At 51.2% G+C, this 13,147-nt stretch overlaps 1 protein-coding gene across 3 annotated transcripts in view; it reads right to left on the reverse strand.

Moving 5' to 3' along the window:
* Positions 1–9,044, reverse strand: part of SLC24A3 (solute carrier family 24 member 3) — a 470,509-nt gene extending 461,465 nt beyond the window's left edge. For all 3 annotated transcript variants that reach the window (XM_059896029.1, XM_059896030.1, XM_059896031.1), the window contains exon 1: positions 8,595–9,044. In XM_059896029.1, the coding sequence (XP_059752012.1) occupies positions 8,595–9,042 (448 nt within the window). In that variant the 5' untranslated portion in view covers positions 9,043–9,044. The remainder of the gene's footprint in view (positions 1–8,594) is intronic.
* Between the last annotated feature and the right edge of the window lie 4,103 nt (positions 9,045–13,147).

Below are 13,147 nucleotides of genomic sequence, written 5' to 3' on the forward strand. Positions count from 1 at the left end.
AGGATGGAGGAAATAACAAAATACAAGTTCCCAGACCTGCAGGACATAAGTTTCCAGATTAAAAGAACCAGGCAAGTGTACCCAGGAAAATGCATGAAAACAGAACCTCAACAGTCATCCAATTGTGATATGACTGAACATGAGGAACAAAGCAAAGAGCACCCATGCTTTTAGAGAGGAAAAAACAGGTTTCATACAAAACAATTAAAAACTGGGACAGCGTCAGACTTCTCAGAAGCAACACCAGAGGCTGGAAGAGCCATGCCTTCAAAATTCTAAAGAAAATGTGCTCCAACCCAAACCCTTGATACAGCCTAAAGATCTTCTAAGTGTGGGGGTAGAATTAATATATTTTCAAGCCCACAATGTCTCAAACCTTTGTTTTGTTATTTCCACACCCCCTGTCTTAGGAGGCACCATGAGTGTGTGATCCCAAAACTGCATACCAAAAATGAAGGAATAAACCAAGAAAGACACATATGTGAGTTCCAGGAAAATTCCAATGCCCAGGCTACACCCTGGAGCATAACATCACAATCCCTGGGGGGTGGGGGGGGGGGGTAGGACCCAGGCGTGAGGTTTACAGTTCCCCGGTGATTACAACAGGCACAGAAGATTGAGACCCACAGAACTAACCAAAGGTACAATTTTCACCCTCATGCATAACCTCACAGACCTTTATCTGTAGCAACTACTTATAATCTTGACTTTCAATCATCAGCTATATTCCACCTAGATGTCCTACCAGTAATCGAAGTCAAAATGTCCAAAAATGCGTATTTCATGTTCTTTCTTAAAAATGGCACTAATAAAAAAAACTAAAAACAGAGTAACCCTATGATCCAGCAATCCCACTCCTGGGCATATATCTGGAGAAAACACTAATTCGAAAAGATACATGCACCCCAATGTCCACTGCACCACTACTCACAATAGCCAAGACATGGAAGCAACCTAGATGTCCGTCAACAGATGAATAGATAAAGAAGGTGGTATATATCTACTGTGGAATATTACTCAGCCATAAGAAAGAATGAAATAATGCCATTTGCAGCACCATGGATGGACCTAGAGATTATCATAATAAGTGAAGTAAGCCAAACAGAGAAAGACAAATATCATTTAATATCACTTATGTGTGGAATCTAAAAAAATGATACAAATGAACTTATTTACAAAACAGAAACAGGCTCACAAACACAGAAAACAAACTTATGGTTATCAAAGGGGCAATGGGCTGGGGGAGGGATAAATTAGGAGTATGGGATTAACAGATACAGACTACTATTTATAAAATAAACAACAAGGTCCTACTGTAATGCACATGGAACTATATTCAATATCTTGGAATAAACTATAATGGAAAAGAATCTGAAAAAGAATATATAAAAAAATGGCGCTGTGACTTCTTGATGTCCACTGTGACACCCTCTTTCTCTTGGTCGCCCACGCCCTTTGTTCTTAGGTCAAAATTCTGCTCAAGAAACCCGTTGGTTACTTCCTGTCCTTCACAAGTTCAGTTTCAGGTCACCAAAGTGAAAATGACTTCTGCTCAGGCCAAACAATGCAGAAAGCACAAAGAGAAAAATGGAAAGAAAAATACAAAGTTGCAATGTGAAATTCCCCTGAACTAGGTCACTGATGAGCTGACTTTATTTGTTCCCCCTCTCCCAACAGTGAAGAGTGACTGACAAGCAAGAATAATGGCTGGATCTCACCATTTGAATAAGGAACTTGTACGGGTCTGGACAGCTCCAGAAATGACAAGGGCCCTTCCCCTATTCCCTGGAACACTCAGCTAATCTCTACGCTCTAGATTCACAGGGTCAGGACCAACCTGCTCCACGGTCACAGACGGGTCCAGGCAAGCTGCCTTTCTATCCAAGTGCCAAATACCCCTGCACTGGCATTCTCATCCCACCTCTCCCCTTTCTACACATGGATCTCGTTAAAAGGCTGAGGCTTCATGGAGTGTCTGTGCCTAACATTCCTGATCAACCTGCTGCAGCCTCCCACCACGCTGGGTACCAATGTATTTACATCTTCACCGGCAGTAAATGAGAGAAGTGGTCTCCGTTGCACCTTTGCCAACACTTCATTTTCACTTTTGCAGGTCCGATATTGAAAAAGGATAACCCATAATTTTAAAATTTAGATATCCCTGGTTTCTATCAAGGCTGAGGATTTTTACTTGTGTCTATTGGACATTTGCAATTTGTTTGGTTGGTTGGTTTTGCGAATTCCCTTCCCATTTCTTTTACCTATTTTTCTATAAGTTTGTTTTTGTCTTCCATTCTTCACCAACCTAATTCCTTTATTTTCCAGGTTCCAGCTTCTCCTGATCACCAACATCTCCTCCATGCCATGTCGTATTTCTCATTTGTATTTCTCATAATTCTTGAAAATTAGTTGTTCAATGCCCCTCTTCCCACTAAAGTCTGAGCATCACGAGGATACTCTGGGTAACCGTCTCAGACACAGCTGTCACCCCAGCCGCATGTTTACTGAATGAAGGAGAGAAGGTCCCTGTATCTTACACCGGTTGGGTCTGGGAAGAAACTGCTGCTGTTAAGGGAGTTTCATAAGGGACCGTTTACAAAGGTGGGGGCAGGGTTGGGAAGACCAGTGAGGGAGGGTGAAGCCCCCAGGACTCACAACAATGAAGAGCGTCACCAGCCCAGGGATGAGGATGAAGAGAGAACAGCAGGTAGACTGAGACCCAACAGGAGGAAGAAGTCTGGAAGATGGCATCCAAGTCTGGGAAATCATGACTCCATGATTTAAACTGCCCAAAGGTACCCATCACCGCTTCACTCATAGAAAACCTTCTTCCACTGAATCCTCAATACTTGAAATTCTCAAATCCCACACGATGACACCATGTTTGAGACCACTGCAAACGAGAAACAAAAACCACTGCCAAATAAGCTCTACAGAAACTGAAGGCAGGAAAAGGCGAGAAAAACTCGAATTCCCTTCTTGGCAGGACTACTCATTTGCTCTGCGACTTCAGGGACATGTTCTGAACTCCCCGGACCTTAGTGCCCTCATTATAAAAGTCTGCATACTGTTATTTCTCCCTGTGAAATTATTTTGCTCAAGGAAGAGAAATCTCCTTAAGGAAAAAGAGCGTTGCCAAAATCCTATCCTATCAGCCAACTTCCACCAGGCCTTGGAATCCTTAGCAAATGGCTGGTTTTGCAATTCTTTTGGCTTTGCCAACCCTCCAGGGTAAAAAAAAATCTTCCCACAAGGATTTAAGACTCACAAGGGGAGGAAATCTTTGAGAAAAATCTGGGTTGATGAGCAGCTAAGAAAAGCCAGGAGGAAGGAGACACATCTATATATGTTTAGGCAGAAAACAGAAAAGGTTGAAAAGGAATGTTTTTCTAAAATACTGCTTCTATGAAAGCAACCTTCTGTTACTCCTTTACTCCCGAGTCGACTGAAAAAGGCAGTGTGATTCCCATTTTCTATTCGAGTCCTCCTAGGCTGGGGCTAGGGATGCAGAGGCACGCAGCTCTGATGCAGGCAGGCTTGAATTCAAACCCTGCCTCTTAATGAAGTGTCTCTGATGGAGGTTCTCACCTTTCTCAGCTCAGGGTCAGTCCATGAAAAATGGGTAACAACACTGAATTTGCTGGATTGGAGGCAGAATTAGAAATCATGAAAATACAGTGTGCCTGTAAGTGGGCCTCTGACACACAGTCGCTAGGTTTTATCACAGGCACTGTCGCTCAGACATCAAAACAGCTTCCGTACTTAACAAATGCCTTTTGAGCACCAGCTCTGGGTGGGGTGATGGGGTGACAAAGGTGAGGAAAGGTCACAGGATCTCTGACCTCCTGGAGCTTAGACTCTGGTGAAGAGGAGATGGTACTCAAATCATAACCAAAGAAACACATAATTGCCAACAAAATGCTATAAAGGTAAAACAGAGTGTGTTCAGAGAGCAAACAGACCAGTGGGGGACCTGGTCTAGTCAGGAAGCTCTTGGGCCTGGAAGTGAAGGATGCAGGCTGAACTAGCTAGGGTGGTAACAGAGGGACCAGCAGGCGCTAGAGGTCTAGGGCCAGAAGTGTCCCCTTTCTGAGGAGCAGAAGAAAGGCCTGAGCGGTGATGCACGGACAGGGGAGGGCAGGGAGGGAAGAAACAGCTGGAGAGTCCAGCCAGGCCTCCCAGGAAGCCACAGGAGGGACCGAAAGGTCATGGTCAGGGTGCTCTGAGGGGCGGGAAGCCACAAAGCTAAACGTGAGCCCTCAGCTCTGCAACTGAAATGTGCAGTTCAAATCCCCACTGCAGCCGCTCTTCAAATATCATCTCTGGACCCAACCAGGTAAGGCGAGCAGCATGATTGGACGGTATTTCAATAGAAATTGTATACACACATACACACACACACACACACACACACACACACACACACACACACATATACATACACATATATACATACACACATACATACACACGTGTACATACACACATGTATACATACATGCATATATGCATACACACGCGTAAATACACATATATACATATACACGTGCATATACATACACACGTGCATATACATAGGCACATATAAGCATACGTACACATATACCTACACATACATGCACACCACATACACGCATATACATACACACACGTATATATGTGTGTGTGTACATATGTATGTATTATTTGCCTCTTACCATCTTGGGGAATGTCTACAATCACTCCTAAGTTATCAGCCCTTTAGATCCTGGTTTTCCAAAGATGGCCACAACAGTATCTCCCATCACATGTGCTCACCTTACCATGTCACCTGACAATCCTCCATGGAGTAAGTGGTGGCATCAATGCCCCCCTCTCCTTGAACTCAGGTTGACATCTGTCACTGCCCTAACCAACAGAAAATAGTGGCAGTGGTACTACGCAACACCTGAGGCTGACACATAAAAATGCCAGGCACGTCCACCTTGTTCTCCTGGACCCCAGCTGCCACGCTCTGGGGAAGTTCAAACCAAGGCACGTGGAGAGGCCATATGGAGAGGCCACGCGTAGGTGTTCTGGTTGACAGCCCAGCTGAGGGTCCAGCCAACAACCCTCATCAACCCCAGACACGGGAGTGATGTTGCCTCCAAACGACTGCAGACCCAGCTGTCAAGTCCCCCAGGCCTTCAGTGTCTCCAGCTGAGGCCCCAGACATCACGGAACAGAGGCATGCCCACTAGGCCCTGACCAAGTCCCTGACACAAAGTATCCTTGAGTAAAAACATGAAAGAGTCGTTTTACACCACTATTTGGGGGTGATCTGTTATGTAGCAACAGCAACTGGGCCAAAGAGTATCTCAAAGTTTATACGTATATACCTGTGTATGACTGTCCTTCTTCACTATTCACCACCCTAGGGACCTTTGGGAGGGGATGTCTCTTATTACTCCCAAGTTAGGACCTCTGGGCTTTGTCCTCACCACTTATGGAAAAAGAGGACCAGGTTTCTTACTGCAAAGAAAAATTAAACACTTTTAAACCACTCAAAACATACAAAGTGATCCATTCACACTGCAAAAATATAAAAGAAAATCGCGTTAGCAAATCTGACACCTTATTTCAACTGGCTCTGAAAACAGATCAAAACCAAGATCTTCATCAACAACAACTAAATAGGGCACCAAGGGCTCTTCTTTCCTTCTCCACCACTGGAGGCTCAAGTGTCTGCAGTTTCAAGGAGGCAACGCATAGAAAGGGGACTTAGCCCAGGGCCTGGCACTTAAGAGCCTGCCAAATTCCGGTTAATATTATTATTGCTTTTGTTGTTATGATAATTAACATTTTCTTGATTCCAGCGCTAATTCTTCCTGACTTAAGCTTAACAATGCTCCTGTCCCATCTGAGCAGGAAAGAATCTATACTGAGTTTGGTTAGATGTCCTGAAAGGGATCTCCGATTCCATACAATTAGAAATGTTATACAAGATTATATAACATAACTTCCACACATCTCTATTCTGGTTTGGTAGAAGAACTGTCCTTTTTATTTAAAAAAAAGAAAAATCAGTATGTGTTAGCAAAGAGGCTTCTGAGAAGTTACACTTAATCATTCATGGTTTTCAAGGTGAATACATAAAAATACCACCTTTGATCATTATGAAGGTACCCCCCTATGTGGTTATATAAATATTACAAAGCTGCACCCAGATGGTGGCATGAATACCAGGGGACACAGGTGGGATCAAAGAGCCAGGTCACCTCGGGTTGGTTTCTTCCTCTGCTCCCCAACTGCTGTGTGACCTTAAGCGAATCACTTGGCCTCTCCAAGTCACGGTGTCTTTAAAACAAGGCTAAATTCCAAATATTTTAACCGTACTGAAGGACCCTCAAGTACAGCATCCCCAAGTTTCCGGGGTAAAAGTCATTATTCAGATGGTTAAGTATGCTGAATGGCAACCCCTCAAGCAAAATAATCACTTGCAGATCCACACACATTAATTAGTATCTTAAAAAATTATCTCGAAAAACCTGGGCCTTGCGAAATCTTGCTGTGCATCGTGTAATGAAATTATCAATATCTAGTGGAGGAAAAGGTGATCTGAGACAGAATTACAACTAGCATGCCATCCGCCGGCTCGATGGCACACACTCCCCCCACTGACGTTCACTGTTATCTTCAGTTACTGGGCTGGGAGTCTTCTCAAGCGCCACATTTATGGGAGGGGGTGGAGAGGGGTGGAGAGGCAGAAGGAGAATGTGGATGGGGACTTCCTGGCAGTCCAGTGGTTAGGACTCCGTGCTTCTACTGCAGGGGGCACGGGTTCAATCCCTGGTCGGGGAACTAAGATCCCGCATGCTGAGCACATGGTGCAGCCAAAAAAAATTAAATTAAATTAAAAAAAAAAAAAAGAAGAATGTGGATGGAAGGAAGGAGAAGATAGATCAAGGGAAGGTATGGAGGAAAGGGCTGTGCATGAGTCCCTCACAGGAACATTTCTGTCCATCTCCAAATGACATCTAGTCACCAAGTTTCAAGCTTGCAGAGTGTCTGACACCCCCTCCCTCCAAACATCTCAGCTTTCCCAGGGCCCAGGCAGCCCCCTGCCACTGACGGACTTAACCATCTGGGTCACATCCTCTATCCAGAAAAACATCTTTTGTAGCCTTGAAAGTGGTGGAACTCGATGGCTCGGAGAACCCCAACCTGCCGGAAAATGGCCGGCATGTAAGTGACTTGGAACTCCCCTTTCCAAAGGTGGCATGAAGTACGGATTGGCTTTGCACTCATCAAAACTGAGAAGATGAAAAGGGGGTTAATGAAAACCCTCTTTGTGAGAATCGGCCAGGAACTGCTTTTGGCAGGTCAGACTCTGCCCTTGGAGAGGTCGAGCCTCCCTCACCCAGCACGGTCCCCTTCCTGATGTCAGTCCTCATGGCCAGAGAATCTGGGATCCAGGAGAAGTGGAGAGAACCCGGGAGTCTCAAGGGCTCCACTGAAGACCAGGACGGGCTCTCTCCTTTTACCATATATGCTGAAGTCTGCTACGACCTGGACCAAGACCGACCATCTGCTTTCCCCGCCAAGCACGAGACAGTCAATTGGGGGAGGTCCCTTTTTTAATTGATAGCACCCTTAAAAATATTTGACCATCACTATCCAAATGCCTTCATTCTGCACTTCATAACACCTTGTATTGGAGCTCCGACTATCTTAACACCAAAGCCTGTATCTGGAACTGCTTTTCCTCACGACCATTTCCATGGCTGTTTTCCCAGGAACCGTGCCACTTGAATGGCCGGGACATAAAACCGTTTTACAACAGTTATTCTTCCAAGACTTTCCTCCGTTTCTTTGACAGCTGCACACCCAGGGTCCAAACTCTTTACCGTGGACAACTGTTCTGAGCACATTCCTCCACCAGGTCTATCTCAGCTCAAGAAAGGCCAAGGACAAAAATAAGACAAAAGTTGTGGGTAAAGGGGGCTCCCACCGCAGGGCACCCTGAGAGTAGTGAACAGAATGAAGGACAGTCCAGCCTAATGGCTTCTTCCCCAGCTGCAAGTCCACAAAAGGGATCCGTCTTCCCAGCGAGTGGTCAATGGAAGAGAACCAGTCCCAAACCCTAGCCGGGGGCCAGCACTTTTTTCCTGTCAGGAGTTCCCGGCACCTGTTCCGGAAAGGCGGGGATGGAGCTTCCTACCCAGTCCATCCCGCCTGAGAGGTTTTCGAGAACTGTATGCTCACCAGTCAACCAGCCCTCCCTCCACAAGCCAAGGAGTGCACAGGTGGTCACGCGCACAGGAGCCCGAAGCTCACCAGGACAACTTTATTACTGGCCACGGGGCACTCGTTTAGGCGAACCGTCCCCGCCGCCGCCACCAGTCCCTCCAGCTCGTGGCAGGAAGGGCAGAGCCGGGAGGCACAGGTGAGGGTTCCCAGGGCAGCCACGCGCCCAGAGTGCCTGCCGCGGCCTCACCGCGTGGTCCTCGCCTCCGGGGCCCCCTCCGAGGGGCAGGGGGCGTCCTCGGCCCGGCACCCCCGCCCGCCGGCCCGGCCGGGGAGCCCGGCACCGCCGGAGCCGCAGCGCCCACTCGGGGCGGGCGGCGAGCACTCACCGTCGTGGTCCTGCATGCTCGACAGCGACCAGAGCAGCAGCGCCACCAGGGCCAGGAAGCCTATCTGGCTCAGCAGAAGGTCCCTCCGGCGGCTCCGGCGACGCTCGCGCTCCTCCTCGTCGGGCGACGGCATCCTCTTCGGGCGGCAGGGCAGCGGCCCCGGCTGGGGCCCCGGCGGGCGGCGGCCGCTCCGGTCGCGGGCGGCCGCGGCGGGCACGGCGGCTGGAGGCAGCTCCGCGCTCGGCGGCGGCGGCGCGTCCTCGCTGCGCTCCCGCCCGGCGGCCGCCGCCTCCTCTTCTTCCTCCTCACAGCCGCTGCGGGTCTCCCGGTCTTCGTCCTCGTCGTCGCTGTCGCTCAGTCCCTCCTCTTCCTCCTCCTCCTCCTCGTCGCCGCCGGCCCGCGCCGCAGCCTCCCGGCGCTCGGCGTCCCCGTCCTCCTCGCGCTCCATGGCTCCCACGCTCGGCGTCCGCGCTCGGCCTCGGGCGGCGGCGCGGCGGGGGCGGCGGGGGCGGCCGAGAGGCGGGGGCGGCGGCAGCCGAGGAGGAGGAGCGGGGAGGACCGCCGGGAGGAGGACCCGCCGCGGGCCAACGCGGCCGGCGGGCGAGGCCACCGGGGCTTCTCCGGCCTCGCGGGCTGCGGGAGCGCGTCGCGGGGCCGTCCGCCTACTCCATGGTCCGCGCGCGGGGCCGGGGCCGAGCGGGGCCGAGCGGGGCCGAGCGCGCCGGGAGCTCGGGGCAAGGCGGCAGCCTGCGGCGACGCGGCGGCTCGGGCGCGGGCGCGGGCGGGGGGCAGCGGCGGGGACGCGGCGGCGCTGGCCAGCCCGGCGAAGAGGGGGCGCGTGGGGAGGAGACTGAGCCGGGGAGGGAGCCCCGCGCGCGGTCCTGCGCTCGTGCCGGCGCGGGAGGCCCCCTCTCGGGACACACGCGCAGCCGAGAGGCAGCTCTCTGGGAAAAAGGGTTCGCCCGAAACTTTCGGAGGAGCCGAGGGTCTCTCCCGCCCCCTCCCCACCCTGTGCTCGGAGAGGGGCGCCGCGAGTGCGCTTGGGTGCGCGCGCCCGGCCGCCGGGCTCGCTTCCTCCCGCGGGCCTCCTGGATTTCCCTCCGCCCCCTTGCGGGGATCCCCCTGCGCGCCCGGCTCGGGATCTGGAACAGGACTCCCCGGAGGCTCTTGGCTCACTGAGGATGTCCTGGCTCCCCCCTCTGGCCCGGGCTCACACTTCACTCGCGATCGTCTTGGACCAAGCCCAGGGCTGTGGCTGAGGGAAGGGGGGCAGCTGGCCCTGTCCCGGGTCAAGGCGTCCCGAGGGTCCCCAGCCAACCTCGGGAGGAGGCCCCTGCCTGCCCCCACCCCTGAGGTCAGAGCCCTAATCCTCCTACTCCTCTGCCCCCAGGTCTGCTCCAGCCCTCACCTGCAGCCCTGCAGAAGGTGCCCGTGCAGAGAGGACACCTAGTGGTTTCAGGCACACCCACCCTCCCTCCTGGGGTTTCCCGCTTCCTCCCTGGTACCTGGCTTGGGCTGCTGGCCGGGATGGTGGATCTAGCCCCAAGGAGGAGGTAGGGCTGAAAACAGAAGGGCTTGTTCAAAAGAGGATCACTGAAATCCAGGTGACTTTCTCCGTGGAGTCCGGTCGTATCAGGGAATCTAGCTGCAGATGGCCAGGGAGGTGAGGAGGAAGGAGGGAAGGTCTGTACAGGTTTCTCCACTCCTAGGTCTGGGAGGACCCACAGAGTCCAAGTGTGTTCCCACCTGTGGGTGACCTCCTAGCCCACGCCTCCCAGATGACACCCAACAGCATCTGGGGACAGCAGGTGATGGCAAAGGACAAAACAGTCCTTCCTGGGTGGCTTCCTTACCACAGAGGGGTCATTTCACCCAACAAGCCTGGAAGATCTTGCTTCCTGGGCGTATCATTCCTTTACTCCTTTCTCAGCCTGGTGTCTTCCGGGATGCACCTCTCCTACGATGCCCTTGTGGTTGACCCTTCACTCCCACTCCGGTTGGTTGCCAGGTACCGAGGAGGATTTAAACCGTGGAAGTTTGTCCAGGCTGAAGGCGGGGGAGGGTGGTTCTTCATCAACATTCAGAGACATAGACAGGAAAGTTTAGGAGCTTGGAATACTGTCCTTTATTCAACTAACCGGGAAAGACACCCAAATCGCTTTTTCTCGTGTAAATAGGAAAACTAAAAGTGAGAGAGGGAATCTGGAACTAATTGGGTTAGGGAATGAGCCACAGGCACAAGGAATTGTGTAATCTGGGGGTGGGAGAGGTGTCGGGGGAGGGAGCAGGAGGGAGGAGGGGAGAAACCAGGAGTTGGCAATTCCCTGGAAAAGCTCTCCGCACCTGCACCTACGGGAAGAAAGGGAGGAAGGTTGGGGGAGGGGAGGGAGACAGAGAGATGAGAGATCACTCCCGGGGTGCCTAGAAATGATTTTTAGTTCATATTCATTTTGACAGGTTTCAGAGCAAAGTGGGGTGTAGCAGAGACAAAGACCCCTGAGAAGCCAACCACCCAGAGAAGAAAAATAGGCACTTCCGGTCCCCAGCCTGACAGAACCTTCGGCCGGTGGGTCCCTCACCCGGCACAGGGATGGCTCCCCCCGCAGGAGGGAAGCGCCCCCTCCCTCCAGCAGGCACGCTTGGGGGGCGAGGTAGGGTTGGGGGGAGCAGGCTCTCAAGTCCTCTGGCAGCACTGGAGGAGGGAGACAGAGCCCCCCCCCCCCCACCGTGAGCTCCTCTTCCCAGGAAAACAGTTATTTTTGTCCTACCTGCCCTCTCCCAGTCTCTGGAAGCTCCCCCAGGAAACTGAATTTTGGAAGGAGCGGGAGCTGAAATAACTCATGTGCTATTTATCTTTCACCATCAGGAGCCTCATCAATCCCGAGGCAGCTTTTGCCTTTTATTTCTTAATCTGTTTGCATTTGATCTCACATTTTGTGCAAAGAGCCTCGGGGAGAAAATTCCAGGCCCTGATACATTAGTCTGAGAATTCGCTTGCTTGGAAAGAGAAGCAACACCCCAAGATGTGCCAGGGCCTGCACCCTTCCAAGAGCCAGACACGGCACCTCCTCAGCCTGGCACCCTGGGCTGGATGCTGGGGTCACCATCCATGACCCCTGTTTTTACCTCCTAAAATCATTCCAATTTTAGTTCCATGCAGAGACTTTGGACTGGTTATGAGGGCACAGAAGTGGTTCGTCTTTCTCATCGCTCTGCCTCCATCACCAAGGACCACATGCATGTGCTGATGTCAGCCCAGTGAGTGAGGCCAAGACCACCAGGGTCTTCTGTGCCCTCCAGCCTCATTCCCAGCCAAAAGCGCCCAGACCTGACAGAGCAGTTTCCACAACAAGGCAGGGTTGTGCCTCTATAATGCCAGACAATGCCAGTTGTTAGACAAGCCACCAATGGAGAGGGAGGAAGGGACGGAGGAGAGGAGAAAATCAGGGGAGCCACTTGCTTGGTGAGGCGACAAGTCAGCCTCCTGGCTGTGGCCACCTCTCACACAGGGAGACAAAACCCAAGCAAAGAAAGGACAGACGCTAAATGTTCATAGAACACCTCCAAACACAATAAGGCCGAGTGTCGGTGGATGGGAGAACAGGGAGAGACTCTTGCATGGGTGACCCTGGGACAGCCCTCGGATGTGGCACCCCCTTCACGTCTGCCTAGACACAAACTCCCAGGCCTCCCATCTCAGGCCAGGTCTGGTCAACTGCTGCGGCCCTGGCAGAACCGTCTGGCTGCTCTTCACCTCCAGACGTGTCACCTGCACATCAGTCACTCAGATGCCGACAAAACCCCAGCTTCACCGAGGGGCGCCTGACCACTTATCCCTTCCCCATCCTTGTTTGATGCCCTCATCAAAAAGCTGGTAAAACTGGTCCTTTAGATGCTTCCTGAGCTGTCGGCATTTCAAAGAGCACAAAACGTTCACTCCTAGATGTGGGTGCACGTGTCCACACTCCAGGTCGGGAGGCGTGTGAGAGCACCCTCTCAGCAGGGTGGGGCTCACGGGATTTTAATAGTTCAGTTAGACACGGACTTAAAAGAAACTGCTTGTTTTATTTTTTTTATTTTTTTCAATTTTTATTGGCGTATAATTGATTTACAATGTTGTGTTAGTTTCAGGTGTAAAGTGATTCAGTTACTTTATAATTGTTTCCAATTTTTATTTTCTTTTTGCCCAATGGTTGGCATTTGTCGAGTGATCTTGACTCACTACATGGATGTGACTGTAGATATTTTTTGCTAGTGGACCACTGTCATAGAGCTGCCCATCATCTTTTTTTTTAATTTATTGAAGTATATTTATGTATAGTAACCTGCACACAGCTTTAACATTTAGCTCAATGACTTTATCTATGCATGGACAATGTACTTAGGTTCCAGATCATGACTTAGAACGTTCTCTGCCCCCCTAAAGTCCCCCTCGTGCCAACCCCCCACTAGGCGATAACCCTCTGAAGGTAACCCCTCTTCCCACCTCTCTCTCACCCTGGGTCATGGGTGCCTGTCCTTGAACTTCAGGTGAACGGAGGCTGCTTTTGCTC

Source organism: Balaenoptera ricei, chromosome 15 (assembly GCF_028023285.1).
Source record: "Balaenoptera ricei isolate mBalRic1 chromosome 15, mBalRic1.hap2, whole genome shotgun sequence".
NCBI lineage: Eukaryota > Metazoa > Chordata > Mammalia > Artiodactyla > Balaenopteridae > Balaenoptera > Balaenoptera ricei.